Below are 16735 nucleotides of genomic sequence, written 5' to 3'. Positions count from 1 at the left end.
CCATGATCATATTGAATGGCGGTGCGTACAGGCTCGAAGGGCCGAATGGCCTACTCCTGCACCTATTTTCTATGTTTCTATGTTTAATCCAGAACCTGTCAATCTCCGCTTCAAAAGTACCCATTGACTTGGCCTCCATCTCCGTGTGTGGCAATGAATTCCGCAGATTCGCCACCCTCTGGCTAAAGAAATTCCTCCTCATTGAAACCCACAGAACAAAGAAAGGGTGAGATCGGGTGGATGTGGAGAGGATGCTTCTGGCGGTGGGAGAGCCACAAAAGAGGACAACAAAAGGTTTTAGAATTTAGAGTTTAGTTCGGTTTAGTGTACCGAGGGGGCGCTTTTGTTGCGTGCTAACCAGTCAGCGGAAAGACAATACGTAATTCCGATCGAGCCATTGACAAGTGTCTAGAAACATATCATATCATATCATATATATACAGCCGGAAACAGGCCTTTTCGGCCCTCCAAGTCCGTGCCGCCCAACGATCCCCGTACATTAACACTATCCTACACCCACTAGGGACAATTTTTACATTTACCCAGCCAATTAACCTACATACCTGTGTACGTCTTTGGAATGTGGGAGGAAACCGAAAATCTCGGAGAAAACCCACGCAGGTCACGGGGAGAACGTACAAACTCCTTACAGTGCAGCACCCGTAGTCAGGATCGAACCTGAGTCTCCGGCGCAGCAACTCTACCGCTGCGCTACCGTGCCGCCCATGAGAAGGGAATAACGTTTAGCGCGAGGTAAAGCCAGCAAACTCCGATCAAGGATAGTCCGAGGGTCACCAAAGAGATGGATGGCAGTTCAGGGCTGCTCTCTGGTTGTGGTGGGATGGTTCACTGTACCTCTGAACACGTGACAATAAACTAATAGCGGCGGTCACGGTGGCGCAGCGGTAGAGTCGCTGCCTTACAGCGCTTTCAGCGTCAGTGACCCGGGTTCGATCCCGACCTCGGGCGCTGCCTGTGCGGAGTTTGTACCTTCTCCCCGTGACCTGCGTGGGTTTTCTCCGAGACCTTCGGTTGCCTCCCACACTCCAAAGACATGCGGGGCTTGTAGGTTAATCGGCTCGGTGTGAGTGTGAATTGTCCCTCGTGTGCGTGCTGGATCGGCGCGGAACTCGGTCGGCCGAGGGGCCTGTTTCCGCACTGTATCGGTAGAAACTGAACTAAAACTAAAGTGAACTGAACTGACAATAGACAATAGGAGCAGGAGGAGGCCATTCGGCCCTTCGAGCCAGCACCGCCAGTCAATGTGATCATGGCTGATCATTCTCAATCAGTACCCCGTTCCTGCCCTCTCCCCATACCCCCTGACTCCGCTATCCTTAAGAGCTCTGTCTAGCTCTCTCTTGAATGCATTCAGAGAATTGGCCTCCACTGCCCTCTGAGGCAGAGAATTCCACAGATTCACAACTCTCTGACTGAAAAAGTTTTTCCTCATCTCAGTTCTAAATGGCCGACCCCTTATTCTTAAACTGTGGCCCCTTGTTCTGGACTCTCCCAACATTGGGAACATGCTTCCTGCCTCTAACGTGTCCAACCCCTTAATAATCTTATATGTTTCGATAAGATCCCCTCTCATCCTTCTAAATTCCAGTGTATACAAGCCTAGTCGCTCCAGTCTTTCAACATATGAAAGTCCCGCCATTCCGGGAATTAACCTAGTAAACCTATGCTGCACGCCCTCAATAGCAAGAATATCCTTCCTCAAATTTGGAGACCAAAACTGCACACAGTACTCCAGGTGCGGTCTCACTAGGGCCCTGTACAACTGCAGAAGGACCTCTTTGCTCCTATACTCAACTCCTCTTGTTATGAAGGCCAACATTCCATTGGCTTTCTTCACTGCCTGCTGTACCTGCATGCTTCCTTTCAGTGACTGATGCACTAGGACACCCAGATCTCGTTGTACGTCCCCTGTTCCTAACTTGACACCATTCAGATAATACTCTGCCTTCCTATTCTTACCACCAAAGTGGATAACCTCACACTTATCCACATTAAACTGCATCTGCCATGCATCCGCCCACTCACACAACCTGTCCAAGTCACCCTGCAACCTCATAGCATCTACCTCACAGTTCACACTGCCACCCAGCTTTGTATCATCTGCAAATTTGCCAATGGTACTTTTAATCCCTACATCCAAGTCATTAATGTATATCTGAATTCCGTACCACTCCCCCCATTTCACCGCACCTCCCCCCCGCACAGCCGTGAGTGCCTTCGGAGGTCTGGCGGAGTTCACTAACGATATGCTAACGAGTTGTTGAATCGTGCAGTCCCCAGTCCGCAATACTTGACAACCCCAGTCTGCCGCTCCAGTTTGTCTAACAGCAGGGTCACATTATGTGCCCAGGGTGAGTTGTGGCATTTAATTCCCTTCTCAAGTGCCGTTGCTACCTGCTAGACAAGAGCTGGGCTTCCTGCTGTTGCTCCACATCAGTCCGTACCTTCTCGGAGCGGGATTAGGCCACTCGGCCCATCGGGTCCACTCCGCCATTCAATCACGGCTGATCTATCTCTCTCTCCTAAACCCATTCTCCTGTAGACCCGGACACTGTAGGCCTGGACACTGTCAGCCCGGACACTGTCGGCTCGGACACTGTAGGCCCGGACAGTGTAGGTCCGGAGGCCCGGGCGCCGCCTAACGACGGTTGCCTAGCAACCCGCCTCCCGGCCCGGGCGGCCGCCACTGGTGGAGCGGGAGCACGTGGCCGCTGGCTGGGCGAGGTCACGTGGGGCGCGGGGCGGTGACGTCACCTTTTGTCCCTTATTTGGGAGTGAGAAAGTTGGCAACCCTATTTATGGAGCCCATTGAGATGAGGTATCTATGCAGATGGCAATCTGGTCAGCTGAGAATGGGCACCTGGGTGGAAGATTAACGAGGGCTGGGACAGTGTTGCAGGGACTTCAGGGGGAAGAAAAAGCATCCGTGATATTTATTGAAAGAGTCTACTGCTGGTTTTCACACAGCGCAAACTTTTTCGCTGAGGCTTTCATTCCTCGGTAAAAATAAATATTTTTCACGCAAAGGGTGGTAGGCGCATGGAACCAGCTGCAATGAATTCCACAGATTCATTCCTAAATAGGGTTGCCAACTTTCTCACTCCCAAATAAGGGACAAAAGGTGACGTCACTACCCCGCGCCCCACGTGACCTCACTCAGCCAGCGGCCACCCGCTGGACAGGCCTGGATAGAGTGGACGTGGAGAGGACGTTTCCACTAGTGGGAGAGTCTGGGACCAGAGGGCACAGCCTCAGAATTAAAGGACGTCCCTTTCCGAAGGAGATGAGGAGGAATTTCTTCAGTCGGAGGGCAGTGAATCTGCGGAATCCTTTGCCACAGAAGGCCGTGGAGGACAAGGCAGTGGATATTTTTAAGGCAGAGATGGATAGATTCTTGATTAGTGCGGGTGTCAGCGGTTGTGGGGAGAAGGCAGGAGAATGGGGTTGAGAGAGAAAGATAGATCAGCCACGATTGAATGGCGGAGTAGACTCGATGGGCCGAATGGCCTAATTCTGCTCCTATCTCTTATGACTAAAGAAATTCCTCCTTTCCAAAGGAACGTCCTTTTATCCTGAGGCTGTGCCCTTTGGTCCCAGACTCCCCCACTAGTGGAAACATCCTCTCCGCATCCACTCTATCCAGGGCAACGTAAGAAGTGTTAGTATTTCAGTTCAATGATCCATCACTAGAATTGTGTTGACTCTAGCCTTTTCTGGGGGCTTTATTCAAGAATCTGGAGCGAAACCTGACGGAAATGGGAACCTTGGCATCCCAGCAGCCTGAACGCCTAGCGGTAGAGCTACTGCCTTCCAGCACCAGAGACCCGGGTTCGATCCTGACTACGGGTGCTGTCTGTACGGAGTTTGTACGTTCTCCCCGTGACCTGCGTGGGTTTTCTCCGGGATCTTCGGTTTCCTCCCACACTCCAAAGACGTACAGGTTTATAAGGCCATAAGGTCATTGGAGTAGAATTAGGCCCATCAAGTCTACTCCGCCATTCAATCATGGCTGATCTATCTCTCCCTCCTAAACCACATTCTCCTGCCTTCTCCCCATAACCCCTGACACCCGCACTGATCAAGAATCCATCTATCTCTGCCTTAGAAATATCCACTGACTTGGCCTCCACAGCCTTCCGTGGCAAAGAATCCCACAGATTCACCACCCTCAGACTAAAGAAATTTCTCCTCATCTCCTTCCTAAAAGAACGTCCTTTAATTCTGAGGCTGTGCCCTCTGGTCCTAGACTCTCCCACTAGTGGAAACATCCTCCCCACATCCACTCTATCCAAGCCTTTCGCTATTCTGTTAGTTTGAAGGTTAATTGGCTTCAGTAAAATTCTAATTTTAGATTTTTTAGATTTAGATTTAGAGATACATCGCCGAAACAGGCCCTTCGGCCCACCGGGTCCGTGCCGCCCAGCGATCCCCGCACATTAACACTATCCCACACCCACTAGGGACAATTTTTACATTTTACCCAGTCAATTAACCTACATACCTGCACGTCTTTGGAGGAAACCGAAGATCCCGGAGAAAACCCACGCGGGTCACGGAGAGAACGTGCAAACTCCGTACAGACGGCGCCCGTAGTCAGGATCGAACCTGAGTCTCCGGCGCTGCCTTCTCTGTAAGGCAGCGACTTTACCGCTGCGCCACCTTGCAGCGGTGTCCCGAGTGTGTGTCGGATGTTGTCAGTGTGCGAGTATCTCGAAACTAAACTCAACTAAAAGCAAGGTAGGACGTTCACGAACCTTGTTTGCTCGTGGGTTTCTGCATGTTCTTTGTCTGCGTTTCACCTTTATCAGCGGTCTTGAGTTTTGCCTCAGGAGAAACAGCAGCTGAAGACAAATAAAAATCACACGGCAAAATGATCGAGTGGGGAGATGTTTTTAAATTTTTTCCCTCCTAATTTCTTCTTCTCCGTTCAGTTTAGTTTAATGTCACGTGCACCGAGGTACAGAGAAAAGCTTTTGGTGCGTGTGATTCAGTCAGTGGAAAGACAATGCATGATTACTATCGAGCCGTCCAAAGTGCACAGACGCATGATAAAGGGAATAACGTTTAGTGCAGGTACAGTGAAGAAAGCCAATGGAATGTTGGCCTTCATAACAAGAGGAGTTGAGTATAGGAGCAAAGAGGTCCTTCTGCAGTTGTACAGGGCCCTAGTGAGACCGCACCTGGAGTACTGTGTGCAGTTTTGGTCTCCAAATTTGAGGAAGGATATTCTTGCTATTGAGGGCGTGCAGCGTAGGTTTACTAGGTTAATTCCGGAATGGCGGGACTGTCATATGTTGAAAGACTGGAGCGACTAGGCTTGTATACACTGGAATTTAGAAGGATGAGAGGAGATCTTATCCAAACGCATAAGATTATTAAGGGGTTGGACACGTTAGAGGCAGGAAACATGTTCCCAATGTTGGGGGAGTCCAGAACCAGGGGCCACACAGTTTAAGAATAAGGGGGAGGCCATTTAGAACTGAGATGAGGAAAAGCTTTTTCAGTCAGAGAGTTGTGAATCTGTGGAATTCACTGCCTCAGAAGGCAGTGGAGGCCAATTCTCTGAATGCATTCAAGAGAGAGCTGGATAGAGCTCTTAAGGATAGCGGAGTCAGGGGTATGGGGAGAAGGCAGGAACGGGGTACTGATTGAGAATGATCAGCCATGATCACATTGAATGGCGGTGCTGGCTCGAAGGGCCGAAAGGCCTCCTCCTGCACCTATTGTCTATTGTCTATTGTCTATTGTCTATTGTAAAGCCAGCCAAGTCCGATCATGGATAGTCCGAGGGGAGGTAGATAATAGTTCAGGACTGCTCTCTGGTTGTGGTAGGATGGTTCAGTTGCCTGATAACAGCTGGGAAGAAACAGTCCCTGAATCTGGAGGTGTGCGTTTTCACACTTCTATATCTTCCAGTGTTCCATTGACTTTGGACACTGTCCCCTGTCACACTTGTGAAAGCTGTGTAGGTAAATGTGTCCGGTTTAGTTTAGTTTGGAGATACAGCGCGGAAACAGGCCCTTCGGCCCACCGAGTCCGCGCCGACCAGCGATCCCCGCACATTAACACAATCCCGCACAATTTGCATGTAAACCAAGCCAATTAACCTACAAACCTGTACGTCTTTGGAGTGTGGGAGGAAACAGATCTCGGAGAAAACCCACGCGGGTCACGGGGAGAACGTACAAACTCCGTACGGACAAGCGCCCGTGGGCGGTCTCCGGCGCGGCAAGCGCTGTAAGGCAGCAACTCTGCCGCCGCGCCACCGTGACCGCCCACGAAACCTTACCATAGGTTCTATTCCCAAAGGGGCTCTTACCAAATGGGAAGTAAAACGGCAGCTTCTCCTTGTACAGCACGTGGTCGACTTTCAAGAAGACACAGAAGATGATGCGGTCAAACTGGAAGAGAAAGAACACTGTGCAATAGAGTCATAGAGCCACGCAGCGTGGAAACAGGCCCTTCGGCCCAACCTGCCCATGCTAGCCAAGATGCCCCATCTAGACTAGTCCCACCTTCCCGCGTTTGGCCCACATCCCTCTAAACCTTTAATAGACAATAGACAATAGGTGCAAGAGTAGGCCATTTGGCCCTTCGAGCCAGCACCGCCATTCAATGTGATCATGGCTGATCATTCTCAATCAGTACCCCGTTCCTGCCTTCTCCCCATACCCCCTGACTCCGCTATCCTTAAGAGCTCTATCTAGCTCTCTCTTGAATGCATTCAGAGAATTGGCCTCCACTGCCCTCTGAGGCAGAGAATTCCACAGATTCACAACTCACTGACTGAAAAAGTTTTTCCTCATCTCCGTTCTAAATGGCCGACCCCTTATTCTTAAACTGTGGCCCCTTTTCTATCCATGTACCTGTCCAAATGTTATTTAAATGCTGTTATAGTTCCTGCCTCAACTACCTCCTCTGCAGGGTTACCAACTGTCCCGTATTAGCCGGGACATCCCGTATTTTGGGCTAAATGAGTTTGATCCGTATGGGACCGTCCCTGTCCCATATTAGTAGGGTTGCCAACTTCCTGACTCCCAAATAAGGGACAAGGTGACATCACCCCCCATGCCCCACATGACCTCACCCAGCCAGCAGCCACGTGCTCCCGCTCCACCAATGGCTGCTGCCCAGGCTTGGAGTTGGGTTGCTACGCAACCTCCGTCAGGTGGCGACCAGGCCTCCGGACCTACGCAGTCCGTACCTACGGTGTCCGGACCTACACTGTCCGGACCTACGCTGTCCGGGCCTACAGTGTCCGGGCCTACAGTGTCCGGGCCTACAGCATCCGGGCCTACAGCGCCGGGCCTACAGTGTCCGGGCCTACAGTGTCCGGGCCTACAGTGTCCGGGCCTATAGTGTGCGGGCCTACAGTGTCCGGACTTACAGTGTCCGGGCCTACAGTGTCCGGGCCTACAGTGTCCGGGCCTACAGTGTCCGGGCCTACAGTGTCCGGGCCTACAGCATCCGGGCCTACAGTGTCCGGGCCTATAGTGTGCGGGCCTACAGTGTCCGGACTTACAGTGTCCGGGCCTACAGTGTCCGGGCCTACAGCGTCCGGGCCTACAGCGTCCGGGCCTACAGCGTCCGGGCCTACAGCGTCCGGGCCTACAGCGTCCGGGCCTACAGCGTCCCCCCGGGCCTAATACGGGACAAGGGCGGTCCCCTACGGGACAAACCAATTTACACTTGGCAACCCTAGGGGAAAGAGAAACAAGAGATATAGACGATGATGTAGAGAGACTAAACGAAACTCGGGATGACACTGAAAAAGCCAGGACTGAGGGATGCTTAGCTTTGTATTCACTGTCTTATGGAATGAATGGTGTGGTCAGAGGCTTTCAGGTTTATTGCTCTTTGCTTTGCTTGTGCTAACTGGTTTCGACAGTTGTCTTGAACTCTGATCTCTTTGGTCTCTGGTATCCGTGGTCTCATCATTCGAGTTCTTGATCGGATTATCTTTGTGTCAGACGCATGTGATCCCCAGGTTGTGCACCAGGACTCCTGTACATCGGCCAGACCAAGCGCAGGCTCGGCGATCGCTTCGCTGAACACCTCCGCTCAGTCCGCCTAAACCTACCTGATCTCCCGGTTGTCAAAACCACTTCAACTCCTCCTCCCATTCCCACACTGACCTTTCTGTCCTGGGCCTCCTCCACTGTCCGGGCCTACAGCGGCACCCGGGCCTACAGTCTCCGGGCCTACAGCGACTCCCGGACCTACAGTGTCCGGGCCTACAGCAGCCCCCAAGCCTACGGTGTCCACGCCTACAGCGCCCCCTGGGCCTAACACGGGACAAGGGCGGTCCCGTACGGGACAAACCAATTTAGCCCAAAATACGGGAAGTCCCGGCTAATACGGGACAGTTGGCAACCCTAATCGGCGAGTCCAAGCGCAGGCTCGCGATCGTTTCACTGAACATCTCCGCTCAGTCCGTCTTAACCTACCTGATCTCCCGGTGGCTCAGCACTTCAACTCCCCCCCCTCCCACTCCCAGTCTGACCTTTCTGTCCTGGGCCTCCTCCACTGTCAGATGCAGTATAATGTGGATAAATGTGAGGTTATCCACTTTGGTGGCATGAACAGGAAAGCAGACTATTACCGGAATGGTGGTCGATTAGGAGAAGGGGAGATGCAACGAGACCTGGGTGTCGTGGTACACCAGTCATTGAAAGTAGGCATGCAGGTGCAGCAGGCAGTGAAGAAAGCGAATGGTATGTTGGCATTCGTAGCGAGGGGATTTGAGTATAGGAGCAGGGAGGTTCTGCTGCAGTTGTACAGGGCATTGGTGAGACCGTACCTGGAGTATTGCGTACAGTTTTGGTCTCCTAATCTGAGGAAAGACATTCTTGCCATAGAGGGAGTACAGAGAAGGTTCACCAGATTGATTCCTGGGATGGCAGGACTTTCATATGAAGAAAGACTGGATAGACTCGGCTTGTACTTGCTGGAATTTAGAAGATTGAGGGGGGATCTTATAGAAACTTACAAAATTCTTAAGGGGTTGGACAGGCTAGATGCAGGAAGATTGTTCCCGATGTTGGGGAAGTCCAGAACAATGGGTCACAGTTTAAGGATAAGGGGGAAGTCTTTTAGGACCGAGATGAGAACGTTTTTTTTCACACAGAGAGTGGTGAATCTGTGGAATTCTCTGCCACAGAAGGTAGTTGAGGCCAGTTCATTGGCTATATTTAAGAGGGAGTTAGATGTGGCCCTTGTGGCTAAAGGGATCAGGGGGTATGGAGAGAAGGCAGGTACGGGATACTGAGTTGGATGATCAGCCATGATCATATTGAATGGCGGTGCAGGCTCGAAGGGCCGAATGGCCTACTCCTGCACCTATTTTCTATGTTGCTATGTTTCTATGACACTACATTGTCCGTCAACCGCATACCCTTTGATGTCTCCTTTTCACACCCTACGCTTCCTTATCTCTATGCCACCCCCTCCCCTGAGGCGCAGTCTGAAGAAGGGTCTCGACCCGAAACGTCACCCGCTCCTTCTCTCCAGAGATGCTTCCCGACCCGCTGAGTTACTCCGGCATTCTGTGTCTATCTTCGGCGTGGGTTTTCTCCGAGATCTTCGTTTTCCTCCCACACTCCAAAGACGTGCAGGTTTGTAGGTTAAGCAGCTTGGTATAAATGTAAATTGTCCCCTGCCTGTGTGGGATAGTGTTAGTTTGCGGGGATCGCTGGTCAACGTGGACTCGGTGGGCCGAGGGGCCTGTTTTTGCGCTGTTTCTCTAAACTGCACCTCTAGATAAAATCATGAGTGCTTTTCACTGTACTCGACAGTAAACTAAACTCTTAAATATTTTTTTTAATGGATTTTAATTTAGTTCAGTTTAGAGATACAGCGCGGAAACAGGCCCTTTCGGCCCACCAGGTCCGCGCCGACCAGCGATCCCCGCACACTAACACCATCCTACACCCACTAGGGACAATTTTTACACCAAGCCAATTAACCAACAAACCTGCACGTCTTTGGAGTGTGGGAGGAAAGCGAAGATCTCTTTTTAAGAAACGTACAAAATTCTTAAGGGGTTGGACAGGCTAGATGCAGGAAGATTGTTCCCGATGTTGGGGAAGTCCAGAACAAGGGGTCACAGTTTAAGGATAAGGGGGAAGTCTTTTAGGACCGAGATGAGAAAGTTTTTTTTCACACAGAGAGTGGTGAGTCTGTGGAATTCTCTGCCACAGAAGGTAGTTGAGGCCAGTTCATTGGCTATATTTAAGAGGGAGTTAGATGTGGCCCTTGTGGCTAAAGGGATCAGGGGGTATGGAGAGAAGGCAGGTACGGGATACTGAGCTGGATGATCAGCCATGATCATATTGAATGGCGGTGCAGGCTCGAAGGGCCGAATGGCCTACTCCTGCACCTATTTTCTATGTTTTCTATGTTTTCTATGTAAAATGCCGCCTGGCTTCAAATACAATGGATAGAATAGAGACACATTAGGACACGTTTGGAGGTCACTGTATTTAAGTGTATCTGCCTTCAAAGGAGAATCAAATTCATTTCACCACTGCCCCACACAACCCCCTCATCAGGATTGACAAAGACCATCATTTAGCCTTTGCGTTTTTTAATCTCTACTGCTTGCATTTATTGTTAAAAACAGGCAGGATGGAGTATTGGGTCGTCGCGGGATAGAGGTGGAGGCTTTGGAAAGGGTGCAGAGTTTTACCGCGATGCTCGATAAACGTGGCGCGGCGGTAGAGTTGCCGCCTTACAGCGAATGCAGCGCCGGAGACCCGGGTTCCATCCCGACTACGGGCGCTGCCTGTGCGGAGTTTGTACGTTCTCCCCCGTGACCTGCGTGGGTTTTCTCCGAGATCTTCGCTTTCCTCCCACACTCCAAAGACGTGCAGGTTTGTAGGTTAATTGGCTTGGTAAATGTAAAAATTGTCCCTAGTGGGTGTAGGATGGTGTTAGTGTGTGCGGGGATCGCTGGGCGGCACGGACCCGGTGGGCCGAAGGGCCTGTTTAGTCTCTAAACTAAACTAAAAAAGAAAATGTAAAAATGCTGGAGTAACTCAGCGGGACAGGCAGCACTTCTGGAGAGAAGGAATGGCTGACCTTTCGGGACGAGACCCTTCTCCAGAAGTATAAGAAAATAACTGCAGATGCTGGTACAAATCGAAGGTATTTACCTACACGTTTGCAAGTACGCTGCCAGGATTAGAAGGTTTCAGGACCAGAGATTCTGGGACCAGAGGTCACAGCCTCAGAATTAAAGAGCGTTCTTTCCGGAAGGAGATGAGGAGGAATTTCTTTAGGCAGAGGGTGGTGAATCTGTGGAACTCTTTGCCACAGACGGCTGTGGAGGCCACAAGTCAGTGGATATATTTAAGGCAGAGATGGATAGATTCTTGATTAGTGCGGGTGTCAGGGGTTACGGGGAGAAGGCAGGAGACTGGGGGTTCGGAGGGAGAGACATATCAGCTACGATTACGATACGATAGAACTTTATTTATCCCAGGAGGGAAATTGATATGTCAACAGACATAAAACACAAGACACATGAAATTAAAATGAGGAGTGGATAGGATTGGGGGATGCGCAAAGGGGGGGGGGGGGGGAGGAAGGGGGGGGAGGAAGGGGGGGGAGGGGAGTCAGTCTACCCCAGGACAGAAGGGGGAGGAGTTGTCCAGTTTGATAGCCACAGGGAAGAAGGATCTCCTGTGGCGTTCTGTGCTGGATCTCGGTGGAACCCAGTCTTCGCTGAAGGTGCTCCTCGTGTTGGCCAGTGTGATCGAATGGCGGAGTAGAGCTGATGGGCTGAATGGCCTAATTCCGCTCCGATCGCTTGTGATCTTGTGACCTTACGAAGATCACTCCCGATTTCACTCGCGTCTCCTCAAAGCTGCTCCTGTGCTCACTGGTGTGGGCAAGTTCAGGGCCTATTTCCCACACTGCATCACTCTACGACCCCATGCAGTTCTGACATCACAAAGCCCAGAATGTGTACAGGGATCTGCTTAGCATTGCATCAGAGTTAATGGACAATAGACAATAGACAATAGACAATAGACAATAGACAATAGACAATAGACAATAGACAACAGGTGCAGGAGGAGGCCATTCGGCCCTTCGAGCCAGCACCGCCATTCAAAGTGATCATGGCGGATCATTCTCAATCAGTACCCCATTCCTGCCCTCTCCCCATACCCCCTGACTCCGCTATCCTTAAGAGCTCTATCTAGCTCTCTCTTGAATGCATTCAGAGAATTGGCCTCCACTGCCTTCTGAGGCAGAGAATTCCACAGATTCACAACTCTCTGACTGAAAAGGTTTTTCCTCATCTCAGCGCTAAATGGCCGACCCCTTATTCTTAAACTGTGGCCCCTTGTTCTGGACTCCCCCAACATTGGGAACATGTTTCCTGCCTCTAACGTGTCCAACCCCTTAATAATCTTATACGTTTCGATAAGATCACCTCTCATCCTTCTAAATTCCAGTGTATACAAGCCTAGTCGCTCCAGTCTTTCAACATATGACAGTCCCGCCATTCCGGGAATTAAGCTAGTAAACCTACGCTGCACGCCCTCAATAGCAAGAATATCCTTCCTCAAATTCGGAGACCAAAACTGCACACAGTACTCCAGGTGCGGTCTCACTAGGGCCCTGTACAACTGCAGAAGGACCTCTTTGCTCCTATACTCAACTCCTCTTGTTATGAAGGCCAACATTCCATTGGCTTTCTTCACTGCCTGCTGCACCTGCATGCTTCCTTTCAGTGACTGATGCACTAGGGCGCCCAGATCTCGTTGTACGTCCCCTTTTCCTAACTTGACACCATTCAGATAATTTTGTATTCAAATAAAGCTGCTCCTGTTAACATTTTGTATTCAAATAAAGCCTTCCAGAGGAAAAAATGATTGAAAAAAAACCATTTATTCAAAGCCTGATGGAATGCCGGCTGCTAAAGACCTCTTCTCTCTCTCTCTCTCCCCTCTCCCTCCCTCCCTCCCTCTCCTCTCTCTCTCACTCTCTCTCTCTCTCTCTCTCTCTCTCTCTCTCTCTCCCTCTCCCTCCCCTCCCTCTCTCTCCCTCTCTCTCTCTCTCTCTCTCTCTCTCTCTCTCTCTCTCTCCCTCTCCCTCCCTCCCTCCCTCTCTCTCTCTCTCTCTCTCTTCTCTCTCTCTCTCTCTCTCTCTCTCTCCCTCCCTCCCTCCCTCTCTCTCTCTCTCTCTCTCTCTCTCTCTCTCTCTCCCTCCCTCCCTCCCTCCCTCCCTCTCTCTCTCTCTCTCTCTCTCTCTCTCTCTCTCTCTCTCTCTCTCTCTCTCTCTCTCTCTCGCGTTTGCCATTTCCCCATAGCAGTCTCATTTATAGTTCCAACTCTGGAAAAACAAACTGCCAAGCAATGGTTGCCACTCTCCTCCTAAGGTCAAGAGGCCATAAGTGATAGGAGCAGAATTAGCCCATCGAGTCTTCTCCGCCATTCAATCACGGCTGATCTACCTCTCCCCCCGAACCCCATTCTCCTGCCTTCTCCCCGTAACCCCTGGCACCCGAACTGATCAGGAATCTACCTATCTCTGCCTTAAAAATATCCACTGACTTGGCCTCCACGGCCTTCGGTGACAAAGAACTCCACAGATTCACCGCCCTCTGACTGAAGAAATTCCTCCTCGTCTCCTTCACAAAAGAACGTCCTCTGGTCTCTGGCGCTGTGAGGCAGCAACTCTACCGCCGCGCCACCGTGAGACGTATTTTGCCCAGAAGGGAGCAACAAAATAGCCTGCTGGGCAGGGGCATTATTGCCCATTTGTGGTAGGAAATGGACTGGACAAGCTAGATGCAGGAAAAGATGTTCCCAACGTTTTGGGAGTCCAGAACCAGGGGCCACACACACAGTCTAAGAATAAAGGGGAGGCCACTTAAAACTGAGGCGAGAAAAAAACTATATCACCCAGAGAGTTGTGAATTTGTGGAATTAATTCTCTGCCACAGAGGGCAGTGGAGGCCGGTTCACTGGATGAATTTAAAAGAGAGTTCGATAGAGCACTGGGGGCTAGCGGGATCAAGGGATATGGGGAGAAGACAGGCACGGGTTACTGATTGTGGATGATCGGCCATGATCACAAAGAATGGCGGGGCTGGCTCGAAGGGCCGAATGGCCTCCTCCTACACCTATTTTCTATGTAGAATGAAAAGCAATTTCAAACTCTGATGCGTAGAGTCCACAGCAATAAGGACGGAAACACTGCCATGAATTATATATGGAATGATGTTGAGGCAGGTAATACGCTTTGATCTAATCGAGGAGGATTTCACTGATTTTGAAATGCGGACGAGATTAGATTTCTCCTCTTTTTATCCGCGATCACAGGGAATCAATGCTGGACACCTCTGCTGGGTTAAGCACGCTTCTTTTATTATTAAAAGCCTTTCATTGCTTTTGGCAGACGTCCCATGTACAAGTTGGCAGCAGTTCGGTTTCGACACACAAAGAACGCCGGAGAAGCTCGGCGGGCCAGGCAGCGCCTCCGGAGAGAAGGGACGGGTGACGTTTCGGGTCGAGACCCTTCTCCAGACCGAAGGGAGACACAAAATGCCGGGGTAACTCAGCGGGACAGGCAGCGTCTCTGGAGAGAAGGAACGGGTGACGTTTCGGGTCGAGACCCTTCTTCTCCAGAGTCTGAAGTTACTCCCTCTGAGTTACTCCAGCAGAGTCTGAAGTTACTCCCTCTGAGTTACTCCAGCAGAGTCTGAAGTTCCTGCTGAGTTATTCCGCCATTTTGTGTCTATCTCCAGTTTAAACCGGTTCCTTCCCGCACATTGAGTTTAGTTTAGTTTAGTGATTAGGGTTGCCAACTTTCCAACTCCCAAATAAGGGGCAAAAGGTGACATTTATTCACAAAATGCTGGAGTAACTCAGCAGGTCAGGCAGCATCTCGGGAGAGAAGGAATGGGTGACGTTTCGTGTCGAGACCCTTCTTCAGACTGATCAAAAGGTGATATCAGCGCCCGCGCCCCACGTGACCTCACCCAGCCAGCGGCCACGTGCTCCCGCTCCACCAATGGCGGCCGCCCGGGCCGGGAGGGGGTCGCTACGCAACCTCCGTCAGGCGAATACAATCGGCCCCGCTCCCCGAACACACTCCGTTATCCTACACTGTCCGGGCCTAGTGCGGCCCCCGGGCCTACAGTATCCGGGCCTATAGTGTCCGGGGCTACAATGTCCGGGCCTACAATGTCTGGGCCTACAATGTCCGGGCCTACAGTGTCCGGGCCTAGAGTGTCCAGGCCTACAGTATCCGGGCCTACAGTATCCGGGCCTACAGTGTCCGGGCCTACAGCGGCCCCCGGGCCTACAGTGTCCGGGCCTACAGTGCCCAGGCCTACAATGCCCCCCGGGCCTAATATGAGACAAGGGCGGTCCCGTATGGGACAAACCAATTTAGCCCAATATACGGGATGTCCCGGCTAATACGGGACAGTTGGCAACCCTATTGGTGATACAGGGCGGAAACAGGCCCTTTAGCCTACCTAGCCAGCGCCGACCGGCGATCCCCGCACATTGACACTAATCTGCACACGCCAGGGACAATTTACAATTATATCAAGCCAATTAACCTACAACATCTTTGGAGTGTGGGAGGAAACCGAAGATCTCGGTGAAATCCCACGCAGGTCACGGGGAGAACATACAAACTCCGCACAGACGAGCACCCGTAGTCGGGATGGAACCCGGGTCTCCGGCGCTGCAAGTGCTGTAAGGCGGCAACTCTACAGCTGCGCCGCTGTGCCGCACTAAAGCCAGCGATCTGACCTCATCGCAGAGCTGTGCAGTTACTCACTGAGTTGCTGTGCTCCTCCAGATATTGTCTGACAGTCTTTAGGACGGTTTCTGCAGCTTGTCCATTGGGATAACCTGTGTGTAGAACAAAGCACAGTGCATGAAACCATGTTCATCAGAGATAGGAGCAGAATTAGGCCATTCGGCCCATCAGGTCTACTCCGCCATTCAATCACGGCTGATCTGTCTCTCCCCCCCTAACCCCATTCTCCTGCCTTCTCCCCGTAATCCCTGACACCCACACTAATCGAGAATCTCGCTATCTCTGCCTCAAAAAATATATTTCGAATATTTTTGAATCATGAATCATTGAATCATGGGATGGCTGCGACAAGGACAGAGGATATTCGGCCCATCGAGTCCCTGCTAGCCCTGTCTGGGGACCAAAGTAGGCAAGCAGGTGCAGCAGGCAGTGAAGAAAGCGAATGGTATGTTGGCATTCATAGCGAGGGGATTTGAGTATAGGAGCAGGGAGGTTCTGCTGCAGTTGTACAGTTGTACAGTTGTACTCCACACCTGGAGTATTGCGTACAGTTTTGGTCTCCTAATCTGAGGAAAGACATTCTTGCCAAAGAGGGAGTACAGAGAAGGTTCACCAGATTGATCCCTGGGATGGCAGGACTTTCATATGAAGAAAGACTGGATAGACTCGGCTTGTACTCACTGGAATTTAGAAGATTGAGGGGGGATCTTATAGAAACTTAAAAAATTCTTAAGGGGTTGGACAGGCTAGATGCAGGAAGATTGTTCCCGATGTTGGGGAAGTCCAGAACAAGGGGTCACAGTTTAAGGATAAGGGGGAAGTCTTTTAGGACCGAGATGAGAAAGTTTTTTTCACACAGAGAGTGGTGAGTCTGTGGAATTCTCTGCCACAGAAGGTAGTTGAGGCCAGTTCATTGGCTATATTTAAG

At 51.1% G+C, this 16735-nt stretch overlaps 1 protein-coding gene across 1 annotated transcript in view; it reads right to left on the bottom strand.

The window, feature by feature from the left end:
• Positions 1-16735, bottom strand: part of LOC144609245 (ADP-ribose glycohydrolase MACROD1-like) — a 794541-nt gene that overhangs the window by 17783 nt on the left and 760023 nt on the right. Inside the window, exons 8-10 of the mRNA XM_078427668.1 lie at positions 15826-15899; positions 6341-6422; positions 4776-4862 (exon numbers count right to left, since the gene is read on the bottom strand). Coding sequence (XP_078283794.1) covers positions 4776-4862; positions 6341-6422; positions 15826-15899 — 243 coding nt within the window. The remainder of the gene's footprint in view (positions 1-4775; positions 4863-6340; positions 6423-15825; positions 15900-16735) is intronic.

The sequence above is a fragment of the Rhinoraja longicauda genome, chromosome 34 (assembly GCF_053455715.1).
Source record: "Rhinoraja longicauda isolate Sanriku21f chromosome 34, sRhiLon1.1, whole genome shotgun sequence".
Lineage (NCBI taxonomy): Eukaryota > Metazoa > Chordata > Chondrichthyes > Rajiformes > Arhynchobatidae > Rhinoraja > Rhinoraja longicauda.
The sequence above is the reverse complement of the archived record's forward strand: the minus strand, read 5'-3'. Positions and strand labels throughout refer to the sequence as shown.